This window comes from Salvelinus sp. IW2-2015, linkage group LG28 (assembly GCF_002910315.2).
Source record: "Salvelinus sp. IW2-2015 linkage group LG28, ASM291031v2, whole genome shotgun sequence".
Classification (NCBI taxonomy): Eukaryota; Metazoa; Chordata; class Actinopteri; order Salmoniformes; family Salmonidae; genus Salvelinus; species Salvelinus sp. IW2-2015.
The window spans coordinates 27,466,319-27,485,289 of record NC_036868.1 but is presented as its reverse complement, the minus strand read 5'-3'; the positions used below and the strand labels follow the sequence as shown (position 1 = coordinate 27,485,289).

Below are 18,971 nucleotides of genomic sequence, written 5' to 3'. Positions count from 1 at the left end.
TACCCAGAGAAAAGCTGAGTCCTACGCTGAGAAAACCTACTCAGTAGAAAACAAAATAATTAGAGAATAAAGTTGGAGTGGGCCTGTCTTACATTTGGTGTGTGTGACTGCAGACTTGCCCAGTCAGAGTGGGTCTGTCTTACCTTTAGGATGTCCTGGGTCTGTGAACTCGTACTTTCCCATCCCCACCGTCCTCAGCATCTGCAGCCCATTGGGCCCTCTAGGACCATCCTGATTGGCTACTGGAGTAGGCGGAACTAGCCGCGCCAACTGCCCATTGGTCAGAGGCAGGACATGGGGCTGTATGAGAGGGTGAGCTGGGTGAGAGTGGTGAGGAGGGGGGTGAGGCGTCAGATGACCATTCCCCATCACTCTGTGGTTTTGTTGGTTGGGGTGTGCTCCCCTGGGACCACCTGAGGGGGTAGAGAGGGGCGAGGAGAAGACAGGGGGCTGGGCCAAGGGATAGGGTGGCTGGTAGGGCATTTTGAGCACCATGGCGGGGGGTTGGTGGGTGGTGGAGTGCGGGGGTAGCTGGAAGTGGGCTGTCATGAGTGGGTGGGGATGGGGGGGCATGGGGGATTGGATGGAGGGGGTCACACCTATGATGGGCGACTGGACAGTGACACTGTGGCTGAAGGAGGGGGGCTGGAGGGGGTAGGAGTGGGGCAGGAGACTGGACTTGGTCACTGCTGCTCCAGAAGGTACCCATGGAGGACCTGGAGAAAGAGAGAGACATGGAAGGAGGTAGAGAGAGAGTGAAGGAGGGAGATAGAAAGAGGAGGGAGAGAAAGAGAGAGAGAGAGAGAGAGAGAGAGGGAGAAGGAGAGGAAGAGAGTGTGAAGGGAGAGAGGGGGAGAAGGTAGGAGAGAGAGAGAGAGAGGACGGAGAGAGAGAGAACACGAGGGTGGGAAGAAGGGAGAGAGTTTTGATTATTATTACATAACCTCATCGTCTACTTGATCCTTTTAGATAGCTGAACAAATTGCACAACAAATTACTTTACATACACCACAGCTCAAAAGTTTGGGGTCACTCAGAAATGTCCTTGTTTTTGAAAGAAAAGCACATTTTTTGTCCATTACAATAACATCAAATTGATCAGAAATACAGTGTAGACATTGTTKATGTTGTAAATGACTGTTGTAGTTGTAAATGACTGTTGTAGCTGGAAATGGCAGATTTTTTATGGAATATCAACATAGGCGTACAGAGGCCCATTATCAGCAACCATCACTCCTGTGTTCCAATGGCACGTTGTGTTAGCTAATCCAAGTTGATAATTTTAAAAGGCTAATTGATCATTAGAAAACCCTTTTGCAATTATGTTAGCACGCTGAAAACTGTTGTTCTGATTAAAGAAGCAATAGAACTGGCCTTCTTTAGACTAGTTGAGTATCTGGAGCGTCAGCATTTGTGGGTTCGATTACAGSCTCAAAATGGCCAGAAACAAATAACTTTATTTTGAAACTCGTCAGTATATTCTTGTTCTGAGAAATGAAGGCTATTCCATGCGAGAAATTGCCAAGAAACTGAAGATCTTGTACAACGTACAATGTACTACTCCCTTCACAGAACAGCGCAAACTGGCCTTAACCAGAATAGAAAGAGGAGTGGGAGGCCCCGGTGGACAACTGAGCAAGAAGACAAGTACATTAGTGTCTAGTTTGAGAAACAGATGCCTCACAAGTCCTCAACTGGCAGCTTCATTAAATAGTACCCGCAAAACACCAGTCTCAACGTCAACAGTGAAGAGGCGACTCCGGGATGCTGGCCTTCTAGGCAGAGTTGCAAAGAAAAAGCCATATCTCAGACTGGCCAATAAAAAGAAAAGATTAAGATGGGCAAAAGAACACAGACACTGGACAGAGGAACTCTGCCTAGAAGGCCAGCATCCCGGAGTCACCTCTTCACTGTTGACGTCGAGACTGGTGTTTAGTGGGTACCATTTAATTATGTGKTTTTAAAAATGGACAAAAAAAATTGCTTTTCTTTCAAAAACAAGGACATTTCTAAGTGACCCCAAACTTTTGAACGGTAGTGTATATAAGGGGCCTACAGTTAACGTATTGAACATATACACTGAGTGTACGAAACATTAAGAACACCTGCTCTTTCCATGACATAGACTGACCAGGTGAATCCAGGTGAAAACTATGATCCCTTATTGATGTCACTTGTTAAATCCACTTCAATCAGTCTAGATAAAGGTGAGGAGACGGGATCAAGAAGGATCTTTTTTCAACCTCGAGACATGGATTGTGTATGCGTGCCATTCGGAGGAAAATGTTTTTAAACATCAGCTGAGCTAAAAGTTCATCAGAGAACACACACAGGAGAGAAGCCTTACTACTGCTCTCACTGTAGGAAGAGAGTCTCTCAACCGAGCCACTTAAAAAGACACCAAGGTATACATAAAGGAGAGAAGCCTTACTACTGCTCTCACTGTAGGAAGAGAGTCTCAACAGCGCAACTTAAAAACATACCAATGTATACATTGAGCAGGGAAGCCTCAAGTTCTCTCAGACCAGCTAAGATTAAAGTCACTCCATCAATGACTCCTCATCTCATAAAAGTGGTAACAGTGAATTGGATTAAATGAAGGAAGCATAGCGCATTCTACTGTAATCCTATTGTTTCTCAGTGTGAGAGAACTGTGCAGAGGAAAAGGAGCGTTATAGAATGGCATCCTCTCTTTACCGATCAGTGTGCGCCTCGTCAGTTTTCGTCTGTAATGCCTTTGTCGTTATATGTCGGATCCCGGTAAGACTAGCTGTCGCCTTTGTCATCAGCTAACGGGGGTGCCTAATACATCAAATAAATGGGCAAGACAAAAATATTTAAGTGCCTTTGAACGGAGTATGGTAGTAGGTGCCAGGCGCACTGGTTTGGGTCAAGAACTGCAACGCTGCTGAGTTTGTCACGTTCAGCAGTTTCCCATGTGTATCAAGAATGGTCCACCACCCAAAGGACATACAACCAACTTGACCCAACTGTGGGAAGCATTGGAGTCAACATGGGCCAGCATCCCTGCGGAACGCTTTCAACACCTTAGAGTCCATACCCTGACGAATTGAGGCTGTTCTGAAGGAAAAAAGGGTGCAACGCAACATATTATTAGGAACGTGTCCTAAATGATGTGTACACTCTGTGTATATACACAGTATGCCTACAGGGAACACGTTCAGTCCATGGTATCAGTGATGAGCTCTGTCTACCATGTAGCTAGCTAAGTGTATGTATTTACAGTATTTTCTACTCTGACGCATATGAGAGAGAGAGAGAGAGAGAGAGAGAGAGAGAGAGAGAGAGAGAGAGAGAGAGAGAGAGCGAGCGAGGAGAGAATGTGCTGGAAGAAGAAGGGAACATCTCAATGCATTGGCCAACTATCTCAGCACTATACCACTTAACTCCTACTGTTCTCAACTTGAGCCCTAAACTTGATTAAAACCAGAGAGAGAAATCCGATTTAATATTATTATACTCCTATAGTTTTGGCCTGATTAGTAGGATTTCAACGGGGTGCCAGAAATGATTACAACTTGATACGTATCTCTCCTCCCTGTTCTCCATCTTGAGTTATTAAAGTGTTCCTGTACATTTTCTGAACTACAATCAGTCTTTGGACTAAAATATATAATGAAGTGACAAGACGGAACTCATTAGCGATGGCTAACATGCACTCACATTTGCGAGTCCTCTTGCGGCAGAGCTAATGAAAGGTTTAAGAAGGGAAATGTAATTGCATTAACATTAAATGGATCCCTTCTCCTGATTGCTCTCTTGTACCCCATCATTTAAATGTGTGAGCATTAAATATTGGTTGTTTCATAAGTGCTCCTTGGTCCTTTTATAAGAATTCTATTTCAATTTGGTGAATTGCTCAATCAACCTCTAATTGTTAACATACCGACCGAGGCAACGCTTCAGAAATCAAAGCCCTTCTTTCTCACAAGCGAAAAGTTAACTTTTCCAGACAGAAACTTCTTTAAAACAACCAACTATCCTATTTAAACCATTGATTCATTCTGGCAGTTGGTGGGGAAGTTTCTCGCGACTCAGTTCAGTGAAGTGCGGAGCTAGTTTCATTGCGAATGCCAGACGTTCACACACACAACAACACACAACACACAACAACACCAACACACACACCACACACACACACACACACAACACACAACACACACACACAACAACACACACACATATGCTTGGCTTTGGAGTGTCATATGCAGAGCATGGTACATCGCGGTGAATCTCACTCCGTGGTTGAGGCTGGTGTGTGTTTGTTTCTTACGCCACCAGACTGTCTGTGTGTGTGTGCGTGTGCGTGTGTGTGTGTGTGTGTGTGTGTGTATGTGTGTGTGTGTGTGTCTGTCTGTCTGTCAGACCATGCTTGTAGGCAAAGCCTCAGTCGTCTGGCCACATTACTAATACCACAGGGCTTCATGGACCATTCAGCCACCTCTATACCCCACACAGCAGGGTACCTGAGAACTGTGTGTTTGTGTGTGTGTGTATGTATCTCCTTTGTGTGTTTGTGTGCATTTCTGTGTGTGTGTGTGTGTGCGCACGCGTCCCTCTATACCCTCCCAGCAGGGTGTTTAGGGAACATACCAGGGGACAGAGAGCACTGCTCTGACCCCCAACCTCCAGAAGAGGAACACGATAGGAAGTGTCCTCAGTGATGAGTTGAAGAAACTAGGCAAAGCTTTGGTCAAAGCCATTGTGGTAGCACAGACTCTCAAACAGACAAGAGCAGAGAGTACTTACTTATTAGTTTGAGAAACTAGACATTTAGAAAAGGCATATCTCAAATAGAAAACAGCAGAAAATAGATTTCCATTAAGTAGGTCTTAGTGATGTTTTTGAGAAACTAGATATTTAGTAGTAGCAAAGCTTACATTGGCAGTCTCCGCTGACAAGAGCTAAAATACTTATTTTCCGTGAAAAAGGTATTATTTCTCTGCGTCTACACAATCAGCGTCTTAGCTGTGACAGGTTAATTATTTAAATCTTTATTGAGACTGCGTCAATTACAGTTAGCAGATAATTTGTCGAGTAGGCAACATAGAGCTAGAGTACGACGGATATGGAATACTGACTACTCAATAAGTATACAGTATTCATGGATTCATTGCTATAATACCATACAATACATATTGTACTTTATATTGATGTATACACAGTACAGTATATAATGAGTATTACTTGAATATACACTATTCATTGTATTGCTCGCTATAGTATTAGGAATGTGGAACCTGGATATTTGTTATGGAAGTATACAATATTCATTGCGTTTCTTGAATACACCGTTGGATACCGTTTTCATAGTGTCTATAGTATATTAATAGTGGAGGTGCCAATGGAGCAAGTGCAGTGGCTGTATCATTGTGTATTGTTCTTAAATTAGACCCATTCTCCATGAGCAGGAGGCAGAGGCCAGCAGAGCAGCGTCACAGAGGGAAATTGACTGCTGCAGGGCACAGCCATTCTGGGATCACTTTATTACTATAGATTCTCAACTTCTACAGCTCCTCAATTTAACCCATTATTGTCACTGTCATTTATACTCATGAAATATCCACCTCAAATAGATGATTKGTTTAAAATCGGAAAATATTACAATAATACAGACTACGATTGCTATAACTAGTGTCACGTGCAGGTGTGTGTGGTGTGTGCATGTGTGTCGCGTATTGCGTGCGTTTGTATGCGCGTATACACGTGTGTGTGTGTGAGTGAGCACCTATGGGTTCACAGTCTCTGTGCTGTTGTTTGGCAGGGGGTTCATCGGTCTCCCAGGGTGTGAGCTGGTTGATGGGTGTCTGTCCCCACCTCACCCCTGGAGCTAACAGCAGACCTGGAGCCTGGCTCTCCCTCTCCCCTGGAGACACACCTGATACCTGGGAGAGAGAGAGGAGCGAGAACAACACATTAGAAAAACAGCAGGGCAAAACTAGCTCTGACACCTAGGTATCAGAGAGTGAGTGAGTGAGTGAGTGAGTGAGTGAGTGAGTGAGTGAGTGAGTGAGTGAGTGAGTGAGTGAGTGACTGAGTGAGTGAGTGAGTTGAACAAATCAGTTTATCAGCCTTCAACTCACACAGGAGATAAACAACAGCTTAGAAAACCACAAAAATAAACAGCAGGTCTGATACACAGATAAGAGATCGAGAGATAGAGATGATAGGTCTGTTACATGAAAAGGTCGACTTGTTTGTCAGCAAGCTTGGCAGACATAGATGATCAGGAGAGCGACCGCACTAACTGGTGACTGATGCAGATTATAGTTTCATAATGGCAGATATCAAAATCCAACACCCTAGTTACATTCTATAGGGCCCTTACCCTTACTGTGTGAGACCACACACCTATTCAACTATTCATTAAACCATTCAATTATACCTTGCAGTGTGCAATCAAAAGGCAATTAAACGTTTGTATGGTTTTGAATTTCTCCGGATCAAGACATGGGCGCTTATTAAAATTGTGTCTAGCTGTTACTAATCACGAAGCATAATTGACCTGTAAATATGGTCGATTAGAATGAAATGTGGAGGGGGGGTGGGACATTCCACTTCGGGGGGGGATATTAATGACTCAGACTGGATTATATCCATCTTCAACAAACAAAATATTGAGACACCTCAGTCTGATGTGTACTTACACAACACATACAATACAATAGCGAGAAATGTTATCAGAACAGCACAGCCTGATGGAAACACTGGGTCAACCACCATCAGACCCTACAGCAACACATGTCAACCACCATCAGACCCTACAGCAACACATGTCAACCACCATCAGACCCTACAGCAACACATGTCAACCACCATCTGACCCTACAGCACACATGTCAACCACCATCAGACCCTACAGCACACATGTCAACCACCATCAGACCCTACAGCAACACATGTCAAACCCCCATCAGACCCTACAGCAACACATTTGTAAGTCGCTCTGGATAGAGCGTCTGCTAAATGACGTAACGTAACGTAAACCACCATCAGACCCTACAGAACACATGTCACCACCATCAGACCCTACAGCAACACATGTCAACCATCTTCAGAACTACAGCAACACATGTCAACCACCATCAGACCCTACAGCAACACATGTCAACCATCTTCAGAACCTACAGCAACACATGTTCAACCACCATCAATCCTACAAGCAACACACACACACACACAACATAAGTATTGTCCTCTATCTCCAGTTGGATGTGGAGGTTAAAGAGCGAGGCTAGAGTACACCCTGATTCTCCAGCTAACCACAGCCTGGCTTTTACGTTAAAGAGATTCTWCTGTAKTTTTGTATRATTTTTACCAGTAGTTCTGAAAGTAGCACTCAWGAGCAAAAAATGTTCCCCKAAAATGGAGTACTACGTCACATAGTCCGCCACAGTGGATGTGTCATACTACCCATAAAACRTAGCAGTCAAACACAGAATGGTTCCAAWCGTTTWTCRACCATTCATTTTTTCACATACCGAATTTTACAAACACTTCAAATTAAGTATTTGTTTGGTGTAGGCTTACCTTGGTGTGACGTTTTGATAACCGTGTAATTCTCTCTCGGACAAGGTGAGTTTTATCAATATATTCACCTCAATTTAGTTTAAAAAAAAGTGAAATACTAATTAGCAACAGAGAAGWCCTCRTGCACGTCATCTCTAGCCGATCCATGTGCTGTATTGAAATTCATTGAATAAAGTGTGGAAATTCTTCCGTCCCTTTTCTCTGTCTTAGCTAACTACTTTAGCTAGCTAGTTAGCAGAGCAGTAGATCAAAATATAATTTTGTATTACTTGTTTGTGCAGTATGTCGACTTGGGTGTTTATTTCAGACCTTATGGCATTTAAGGATGAGCATTAAAAGGGGAGAAGACCAAAAAGTCTGGCAATGTGGAGAAGTGCAACTATAGTGAGGGGTAACATACCATTTTGGTCTAGGCCAGCATGAGGGATAAACGTTTATCCTGAGTCGGTGAGTGTAGTTATTAAGTTAAGTTTGAGCATCTTAGCAATATAATGTGTTCTATACAGCTGTTAACATTCTACAAGGAAAGAGACACTTAATCAATCATATAATTAACCAGATTACCACGGATACCAGTCTCAGATGAGTGATAACTGTTCTAGAATGTTGTCATTGATGAGAATGAATCTAAAAATKTATCGACATTCAGAATTGACTTTGTTTAGACATCGTCTGTATTGTAGTTTCATGACCAGAGACACATTTTCAAAGGCACAGTACTTTTTATTATTTGGATTGGTACATGCATTCACACAGTCTTGATTTATAGGATCCTTCCCACTGTATGATTGATATGGCAAGTGATAAAATCCCACGTTATCAATTAAAAGTTTATGGYAAAACTGCACTTGTCTTCATGTGAAAATGTATATTATTAAATATTCTAAAGCTGTAATGTCATCAATCAAATCAAACTTTATTTACAGTATACAGCACATTTCTTACAACAAATGCATTTCAAGGTGTTCAAAGTTTCATGAACTGAAAGGCATGTGTCACTTAACCTCCTTCCTGTTGGCAGGTCTCTATAGGTGACAACTTCCGGTTGGCAGGTCTCTATAGGTGACCAGGGGATTCTCTCTAACACATGCAAATGCCTCCGTGGAGCTCATCAGTGGAGCCATGCAGCCTATTTTGGCAGTTCACAATATCTGCCGTACAGATGTGGAATTCGAGTGGAGGAAGCCCAACCAGGTGCAGTTAGCGGAGGACCTGTACCCGGCTGAAGACTACAACCCTCTGTCCCGAGAGCCCACAGAGGAGGATCTTCAGTGGCTAAGGAACCGTCTCTGGGGCAGGTACAGTGGAATGGCAAGTCTCCTTGAACCTGAGCCAGAACAACCGCTACRCTCCCTGTCATCCCTGTCTGAACCGGACATTGTTATAAAAACAAGGGCACCTMGGGCATGCAGGCATCCTGGCCGGCAGGCAACAGTTGGACACCACACCAACCCCAACTGGCACACCATGAGAAGAGGGAGGTTGACGGCCAGCAATTACAGAGCAGTGGTTAAGGCCAAGCGCGTGACTCAGTCGCTGCTAAAAGGGTCCTCAGATCAGTCGTTGGATGGGGTGTCGTCTGTAAAGTGGGGCACAGATAACGAAGAGGAGGGCATCAAGGCATTCAAAATGGCTACAGCAGGCTTTCCCAAGTTCAGTCCTGGGGACCCCAAGTGGTGCATGTTTTGGTTTTTGCCCGAGCACTACACAGCTGATTCAAATAATCAACTAATCACCAAGCTTTGATGAGTTTAAATCAGCTGTGTAGTGCTAGGGCAAAAAACTAAACATGTACCCCACGGGGTCCCCGGGACAGAGTTTGAGAAACGCTGGGCTAAAGAGATGGATGTGCACTAGGTCAGCTCCACATCACTGGAAGGGACACCTGCTTCTTTGTTTGGTGGACCACCAAAGCCTCCATCACCATCCAACGTGATGACCWCTGACAGACTCATATTGCTCTTCCTGTCAGTACCTGTTTTCAGGGGGAAAATATTCCACATAGTTCATACACACAGACTAGGTTCCCAGAATAGGTTATATTACATACAAGTTTTGTTCAAAGCAGCCAACTAAAGTAATGTAGTTAAGTTCATCATGGGAACAGTTGGGAATTTAAATCTGTGATGTTCAAATTATTTATTACCCCCCGTGTCTTACTTGCTGAAGGCCCCAGTCATCCTGCTTGTACCTGATAAACAAGTGAACAATGAATAAAGATCATACACAAACCATATAACCTATTCTAGGAACCTATTACATTCAAATTTTGCTCAAAGCAGCCAACTTAAGTTCAATCYCAAAGGCTGGTCTTAGGTGTATCGCCTCACAGTTCCATTCAGTAATAAAACACAATTCACATTGCATTTTATCATGGGCACAGTGGGAATTTATATCTGTGCTGTTTWAATGATGTCTTACCCCCAGAGTGAGAGAGAGTACGTAACTTCCAGCAGATCACCTTGCTAAGGGTGGCATTGATCATACACTGCTTCTGGTGGGGTGAACCTGATGTTCGGCATGTAACATCTAAAACATGGGGAGAATGGGACCTAAAGTCAAAATGTCGATGCATCTACAAATTCAATATTGTATCCTATTTGATGAGTTACTGACCTGTCCATCAACAGGCTCGATGGGCTGTAGTCTCCGCAACTGGYCGCTCGCGCTCAGATCACACTGGCACATGATGTCTATGCACTGGATGGCCTGAGGGATTCACTCCCGTTGGACTGGAAAACAAAGAGACATTTAGTCAGTGGTGGGTATTTTTCAATGCCGTATCAACATCTTTATCTGGACAGAAAATGCATTGTTTATCATAAGACAAACCCACCTTGGACAATGTGACAAGTGGTCTCTCAACAGTCTGGATCTTCCTCTTCTGCCATGTTAGATGAGCTACCTATTTTCTGTTAAATACAGGGCCATTTCTCTTTCCCAACAGAAAATGGAAGCTTCAGACCTGAGTGCTGTCACTGGGTTTCCAGTATGCCCATCTGAAAGAAAACAAAAAAAAAGCTACTTTTACTAGCTAGCTTGGTTGATTACTAAAATGGTCAAATGTATTTAAATACCATAACCCACAGACTTGACTCTAGTAATGGTAAAATAGACTGGGCTTTGGTCTATCTGCACATCTAAAACCCTACTATATGGARYGGACATTTCTGCTGGGATGGAGGAATCATCTCTAATGCTCAACTAGATGATGAGGACAGTCTAGGGTAKTATTTGCCTGAAAAGGTGAAGAACTGCTATGAGCTACGTGACTGTACTTATGCATCTAATTCTCAAGAGAAAAGTTAAAACCCTCAGCGAGGTCACTGAGGAGGATCGACAATGGTAGGGAGACCGTCTGAAAGGAATTTATATGCAGGGATTATACATAAGGATTTTGGGCACTGGCCAGTAGACCATGATTTCTACTTGACCGGGTAACATTCAGGTCCTGAATCTGTGGCATGCGATGTTTGTAAAGGCAAAATGTCACTGCTGTGTCTGGCTAGCTTCGCACATTGTCTACTAGCCCAGTCTGAAAAGTACTAGCCTCGGGCTAGCTTAATTTCCATCCCTGCTGACATGTCTGACTTCACGGGTCATTTAATTAGTCATGTACAACAGATGCACTCGTGGAACAAAACAGTTTGTGTTTTGTATGGGGAAACTTTGAGCCCACAAGTCTTTTTTTAGCTATCTAAGTTTAGCTAATGTAGCTAACTAGCCAACCAAGTTGCCTAACTAAGTAGCCCACCAGACAATACTTAGCTAGCTAGCTAATTAACGTTAAGCTCACCGTTCAGTTTGGTCAGACTTTTCTAAGTGGTGACATGCTAGCTAACCAACTAACTTATCCTTGCCAGCCAGCTAGCTAAATATCCCTTCCCTGGTGGGCTAACGCTAGCTAACCTATCACCATGTAAAGAAGTATGACTACACAAACTGTGAGCTAACGTTCACTAGCTAGCTCACTAAAGAATTGTCAATTTTTACTTGTAAGGAAGGTAATGTGCGTTGTACACATAACTACAATCAGTGGTTATCTAGCTTTCATAAGCACCTAGCTAACCACAGATCTTTGACTAACAAATAGGGCTTACCTTATCACACGGCTCCAGCGACGCCTCTCGCTTACAGAGATCGGAAAACAGAAAAATGCACGTGTGCTTATCGGAGTAACGTTAGCGGTTACAATCCGGTACATAGTACAGAACCATCCTTGCTTCGGATCGACGGAGAGACCTAAGGTTAGCTGGTTAACTACKAAGGCCAAGGTAATTAAAAACATTATGGTAATAAAAAAAAAWGCTAGGTAATTTGAAAAAGTACAGAAAAATGAATTACACAAGAAATTACGAAAATAAACGATAACAATTATTTACAAGAAAACAAAAAGGCTATAATATATACTTACTAGGTTACTTGCTACTTGTTGATAAGAGTTTTCATGAGAAATGTGGAGGTTTTTCACACCCTGTGCCTGAGTGACAAGATGTGTAGTTATGTATGATGGCTAATTAGGTTTCCTTTTTGGGGGGGGGGGGTATTACAGGCGAATAGATTATAAAAGTTACCTTGTCCGAGAGAGATTTGCGCGGTTATCAAAACGTCACCCATGGTAAACCTACACAAAACACAGACCTTATATGAAGTACTTCTAAAATCCCCTACGTAAAAATGAATGGTGGGAAAATTATTGGAACCATTTCCGGGTTTTACCGCTAGGTTTTATGAATGACTCGTACTGTGTACTCAATATGTGACCTTGTATATCTCTCTCTTATGTCCACTGAGATGTTATGCATGTATGAACTACACATTGACACATCCAGTCAAAGCTGGAGTTTAAAAAAAAATACTTTCTTAGTAGCCAAAGTACCGGAGAATGTCTTAAATAGAAAAGGCCTGATCACAAGCCCTCCCTGACATACACCACATTGTTAACCCCTCTCCCTGGACTTGGTGAAAAAACATTACAATTCAAAAAAATGAAAAAGCAGGAAGCCTGTACAGAAAAAAAATATTCCAAACATGCATCCTGCACTAAAGTACTAAAGTAAAGCACTAAAGTAAACGCAACAAATTTGGAAATTAAATTAACTTTATTGTACTGAATACAAATCCAACAGAAACACATCTCTGAGTACCACTTCATATTTTCAAGCATAGTGGTGGCTGCGTCATGTTATGGGCATGCTTGTCATGGCAATGACCAGGGAGTTTTTTTAGGATAAAATGAAACGAAATGGAGCTCAGCACAGGCAAAATCCTAGAGGTAAACCTGGTTCAGTCTGCTTACCAACAGACACTGGGAGACAAATTCACCTTCAGCAGGCCAATATATACAGTTGCTTACCAAGACGACATTGAATGTTCCTGAGTGGCATAGTAACAGTTTGACTAAATCTGCTTGAAAATCTATGGCAAGACTTGAAAAAGCTGTCGAGCACATGATCAACAACCAACTTGACAGAGCATGAAGAATTAAAAAATAATATATATAATATTGTACAATCCACTTGTGCAAAGCTCTTAGAGACTTTCCAGAAAGCGATTCTAACATGTATGACTCAGGTGTGAATATTTATAGATATTTCTATTTAATTTCATGAATGTGCACATTTTGTTTTACTTTGTCATTAATGGGTAATGGTTAATTATATTATATACATTTTTAATTCAGGCTGTAAGACAACAAAATTGGAATAAGTCAAGGGGTATGAATACTTTCTGTAGGCACTGTAGTACCGGGTAAGATCACGCTTTGCCTCCAGAACAGCCTGAATTCTTTGGGCATGGAATGTTGCTCAATTGGCATCAAGGGACCCAATGTGTGCCAGGAAAACAGTCCCACACCATTACACACGGCGGTGTGGCTGTCTGCTGCAACAGCCCATCCGTGACAAGGACCGACGAGGTTGGGGGTCCGAGATTCCGTTTTGCACACCACTGTTGCATGCGCCATTATTTGCCTGTTTGTGGCCCACCTGTTAGCTTGCACGGTTCTTGCATTCTCCTTGGACCTCTCATCAACGAGCTGTTTAGCCCACAAGACTGCCCTGACTGGATTTTTTGTTTGATTGTTGCACATACTCGGTAAACCTTAGTAACCATTTCATGTTTCCATCACCCCGGTCGTAACTTTTTTAATGCGTCAGGTAATTCATCCGAATGAAAGTGTTGCGTAAATGAACCTATGAGCCCCAGCCCCAAATGAATGGAAGGTGTACAGTGTGCATCAAAAAGGATTAGGTGTTGATTGGCGTACATTACTATAAAATAAATTGTGTGTGATGCATTGCTAGTGTGCCTCCATGATTTGCACAAGTCCTCATATTCTAAAATCAAATGATTTCTCTAAATGTTTAGGACAACATGGTTGAGTACCTGCACCAGGCAGGGTAACCGGACCCTACCCATTTGTGTCGTCTCTTGGGGACTGCTCACAGGTGTTTATGGTCATTAGTGGACAGGCATTGCAGCATGGTACACTGCTTGGCACTGGATGCGTGCTTCAAGTCCTATTATGCTGATTATCAACTTTCCCGCTGAGCCGCAGCATGGGAATTATTACAGACCCCGGTGTGTCAGCTGCCAGAAACAGAATCCCCCACAGTAAGACTTTCCACTGAACAATAGTGGAGAAGTACCTGCTCTTGTATGTACTGTAGTGTGAGAAGTGACAGGAGGAAGCACAGCCCTCCGGCTGATGTGTTCCTGTGAATTAATGGATCAATGGATGGATGAGCCATGAGTGTCTCGTTCCAATTCTAATATGCTTAAGGCGCTATTTATAGCTCTGTTAAATMTATTTTTAGGTCATTTTTTTTAATGCATTTGTCAATGCTTTTTGCCTACAGTACGATATGTTCTGGTACATTCTATCACAACAGTTTATTTTAAATGCATTGTGAYAAGTGCTTTATGAATGAAATARAGCTATTAATTAAGTAATGAGTCATTAGTCCATGTCCTTAGTAGAGGACATTAGTCCCTTGATGTGATCTTCAAATGTTAAGTGTCACACGGACTCATGCATTGTTTTTCTCAGATTGTAAATTGGAGTGTGCACATCAAGTTCAACTGYGACTTTAGTCTGATGTTTGGACTGTTTGCTTCATTAAATAATAMAAATAAACTCTAATAATCAAAATMCTAATCATTCAACATTGTATCTTSATGTGTYWAGAAAAGGGAGGGGGTGGGATGMTAGAGAAMGCAAAAATATGCAAGCAAAATTGYAATTAGGATGACACTGAAAATAATCAAAGGATTACATAAATTACCCATCTGCTGGGTCAATCCCCCCAACCCAATGTGCTGGGTTTATGTCACAACCCAACACACTGGGTTGTTTAACCCAGCAATCTAGTCTAATTTACGCAACAGTTGGGTCAAGCGCTCAACCCAAACCTGCTGGGTTGAATGAACCCAATTCTGTGTCTGTCCAATATTGACCCAGTGCTGGGTTGTCGAAATTAACCAAATTGGGTTATTTTTAACCAAGCATTTTTTAGAGAAACAATCATTCATTTTGGGGAGGAAAAAATGTATTGCCATATTAGGAATAACTCAATTTCTACCTTTTTAAGATGCCAAAATAGATTGTTTTCAGTATCCTAATTTTGTTTGTTTCTTCTGATCGTTTCAGTACATTCAACAAGGTAAGCTTTTAGTTTTATAAATGTATTGCCACCGTGGCCCACCGGTGTAACTGCTTGCTGACTGTACACTCATTGTACTGCATGATTGTAGCGGGTTTCCTAACGCGTTAGTTCTATTAGCTATGTTGACTATGACGTTAGCTAATATGGTGACAACGATGTAGGCTGTGTGTAGCAGTTAGAGGTTATGATATGAAGGTTTGGCTTGGACAGTTTTTTTTGCCGTGCACTGAAGTCCACAAGCGAAGGGAAAAGGTGAGGAGGAGAGCGTGTAGATGTGAGAAGGAATTATAACGAGCATAGTGGTCATGCTGTTTGTATGTGGCTGCTATGAAAGTGAACTGTGTTTGTGTGTGATCATGGGTGTATTCATTCTACCGATTCTTTTGAAAAACATGTATTAAATGGAAGCAAACAGAATGGGTATAAACATACCCACATTTTGTCCAAAATAAACTATTGTTTGCAACTGTTGGACTAATGATAACAAGGCGGTACTGAATGTATCACTGTCTGTCACCTTGATTACTTACATTTTTAGCATCTCGACCTGTTGTAGCAACCTCATGATGGGTATTGGGAAATTMTGAGAATCATATAGTAGCCTAAACTTATCAATGTTACATTGCAACCTGGTCTCAGATAATTTCATATTATTCTGTATGTAAATCCGAGACACTCCATTTTTAGTATGATATGTTATGTTTCGTATGGAATCTTTTCATTTGTGGATGTCCATCACCCATTTCGTATGATATGTTACGAATTACAAATAGTATTATATGTTCCGAATTTGCAAAACCTACAAAATATTGCGAATTAGCAAAACGAATGATATGTTACAAAATCTAGCTAGGTGGATAYCGTTAGCTAGCTGGCTAACGTTAGCTAGGCTAGGGGTTAGGGTTAAGTTCAGGAGTGACGCCGCAGACTAAGGCACTGCATCACAATGTTGCGGCGTCACTACAGCCTGGGGTTCAATCCCAGGCTGTGTCACAACCAGCCGTGACCGGGACACCTATAGGGCGGTGCACAATTGACCCAGGTTAGGGGAGGGTTTGGCCAGGGGAGCTTTACTTGGCTCATTGTGATCTAGCGACTCCTCGTTGCGGGATGGGCGCTTGCAAGCTGACTTCAGTCATCAGTTGACACGACCTTCGCCTCTCACGAGCCCGTCGGGGAGTTGCATTGATGAGACAAGATCGTAATTGGATCGCAGTTGGGTATCACGAAATTGGGGAGAAAAGGGGAGTAAAAGGACAAACAAAAAAAGGTTAAAGGGTTAGGGGAAGGGTTAGCCAAAATGCTAAGTAGTTGCTAGTAGTTGAAAAGTTGCTAAAATGCTAATGTTGTCCGTGATGAGATTTGAACTCGCAGCCTTTGGTTTGCTAAACGTTTGTGTTATACATCCACCCCGATCAACTTTCATTTTTGTAACCATTTGTCTATTGTAACCATACCCAACATATCATCATTTCAGTGTCCCGGATTTAATTTACAATATCACGTCTAGTCTATGAGGCCAGTGAGCTGGGTGAATGGAATATGAATGACAGTCATCCAATATGCTGTAATACAAATAAGGCCATGCTCATAAAAAAAATCATCCTCCCCTCTCATCTTAAACATCACGACTGCCACTGGTCCAGTGTTTAATGTATTTATTCATGGAACAGCAGCGTTGGCTGTGTGTGTGTGTGTGTGTGTGTGTGAGAGAGTGCACGTTTGTGAGTATGGGTGTATGCATGTGCCTGAGTGTATATGTGAGTACAGGAGTCTGCATGTGTATGAGGTGTGTGTGAGAGCTTGTGTGTGTGTGTGTTTTGATGGGAGTGAATCCATCTTTGTCTCTAACAAGAGGAGATGATGGGTGTTCAACAGTCTGATGGTCTAGTGATAGAAGCTGTTTTTCAGTTTTTCGGTCCCAGCTTTTGATGCATGTACTGTCTCTGTCTGCTAGATGGTAACAGAGTGAACAGACCTTGACTCGGGTGACTGTGGTCCTTGATGATCTTTTTGGCCTTCCTTTGACACAGCGTGCTGTAAATGTCCATGGAGGGCAGGCAGAGTTCCCCTGGTGATGTGCTGGGCTGACTGCCGTACCAGGCTGTAAAGTTTGTGAGAGTATGAGGAGCCATGCCGAATGGCGGTAGCACTTTCCTCACCACGGTGTCGGTGTGGTGGGACCATTTCCGGGCCTTGAAGCTTTTGACCCTCTCCAATGCAGCCCCGTCGATGTGGATGGGGGCGTGCTCCCTCTTCTGTCTCCTGTAGTCTACGATCAGCTCCTTTGTTTTGTTTACGTTGCGGGAGAGGTTATTTTCCTGGCACCACCCTCATTGGTATTGGTAATCAGGCCTACCACGGTCGTGTCATCAGCAAACTTGATTGAGTTGGAGTTGTGCATAGCCACGCAGTCATGGGTGAACAGGGAGTACAGGAGGGGGCCCTTGTGGGGCCCTTGTGTTGAGGATCAGTGTGGCATTGGTGTTGTTGCCTATCCTCACCACCTGGGCTCAGCCAGTCAGTAAGTCTAGGACCCAGTTGCACAGGGAAGGGATCAGACCCAGAGCTCTGAGCTTAGTGACACACTTAGAGGGCACTATGGTGTTGAAAGCAGAGCTGTAGTCTATGCAAGCACAGGCACAGATAGGGTTCGCCACCCCCCAGCCTTACCCTGTCCGTTGATCTGCCCTGTACGTAGCTTGCGTGTTATCCAAACATGCATGGCTTGAGATCCCATCGCCGGTTGAGTGTGTGTGTAAGTAAACTACCTAGTTTAAATATCAACCGTACTTCCACAGCAGCATAACATTTGATTAACACTGATAACACTGATAACACATATTCGGTACGGTTGGCTTATACACGCAGCAGAAAGAGGCAGAAAGACAGAGGGGCGGGCTGCAGCAACAACACAGGTAGTCTAGACTCTAGCTAACCACCATATACTAAAATATCAACACAAGCCACCCATATATATATATATATATATTTCTTTCTTTAAAAAAAATGTTTTACCCCCTTTTTCTCCCCAATTTCATGGTATCCAATTGTTAGTAGTTACTGTCTTGTCTCACCGCTACAACTCCCGTACGGGCTCGGGAGAGACGAAGTTCGAAAGCCATGCGTCCTCCGAAACACAACACAACCAAGCCGCACTGCTTCTTAACACAGCGCGCATCCAACCCGGAAGCCAGCCGCACCAATGTGTCGGAGGAAACACCGTGCACCTGGCGACCTTGGTTAGCGTGCACTGCGCCCYGCCCACCACAGGAGTCGCTGGTGCGCGATGAGACAAGGATATCCCTACCGGTCAAACCCTCCCTAACCCGGAGGACGCTAGGCCAATTGTGCGTCGCCCCACGGACCTCCCGGTCGCGGCCGGCTGCGACAGAGCCTGGGCGCGAACCCAGAGTCTCTGGTGGCACAGCTAGCGCTGCAGTGCCTTAGACCACTGCGCCACCCGGGAGGCCCTGCCACCCATATATTTTAGTCATTTAGCAGACGCTCTTATCCAGAGCGACTTACAGCAGCAATTAGGATTAAGTGCCTTCAAACCAGCATCTTTTCGGTTACTTGCCTAACGCTTTAAGCGCTAGGCTACCTACCGCCCATATATGGGGTTTACAGGATATTTGTGTGGATATTTTAGTATATGGCAGTTAGCTAGAGTCTAGACTACCTGTGTTGGGCCAGTAACCAAACGGTTTCTTGGTCGAAGCCCAGAGCCAACAAGGTGAAAAATTTGTCGAT

The 18,971-nt window shown here is 43.3% G+C and overlaps 1 protein-coding gene and 1 long non-coding RNA gene across 6 annotated transcripts in view; both read right to left on the bottom strand.

Moving 5' to 3' along the window:
- LOC111954486 (kelch-like protein 29) overlaps positions 1–18,971 on the bottom strand; it is a 362,843-nt gene that overhangs the window by 156,260 nt on the left and 187,612 nt on the right. Inside the window, exons 4-5 of the mRNA XM_070435852.1 lie at positions 5,750–5,906; positions 144–716 (exon numbers count right to left, since the gene is read on the bottom strand). Coding sequence (XP_070291953.1) covers positions 144–716; positions 5,750–5,906 — 730 coding nt within the window. The remainder of the gene's footprint in view (positions 1–143; positions 717–5,749; positions 5,907–18,971) is intronic.
- On the bottom strand, positions 8,254–12,070 carry LOC111954488 (uncharacterized). Of its 5 annotated transcripts, none has more exons than XR_011474374.1 (5): positions 11,966–12,070; positions 11,652–11,811; positions 10,388–10,550; positions 10,168–10,283; positions 8,254–10,080 (listed from the first exon to the last, which is right to left on the bottom strand). It is a non-coding gene; the product is annotated as an uncharacterized lncRNA (long non-coding RNA). The 5 variants fall into 5 exon arrangements; XR_002875987.2 differs by lacking the exons at positions 11,652–11,811; positions 11,966–12,070 and having other exon boundaries at positions 8,254–9,526; positions 9,712–9,742; positions 9,973–10,080; positions 10,388–11,630; XR_011474376.1 differs by lacking the exons at positions 11,652–11,811; positions 11,966–12,070 and having other exon boundaries at positions 8,254–9,526; positions 9,712–10,080; positions 10,388–11,641.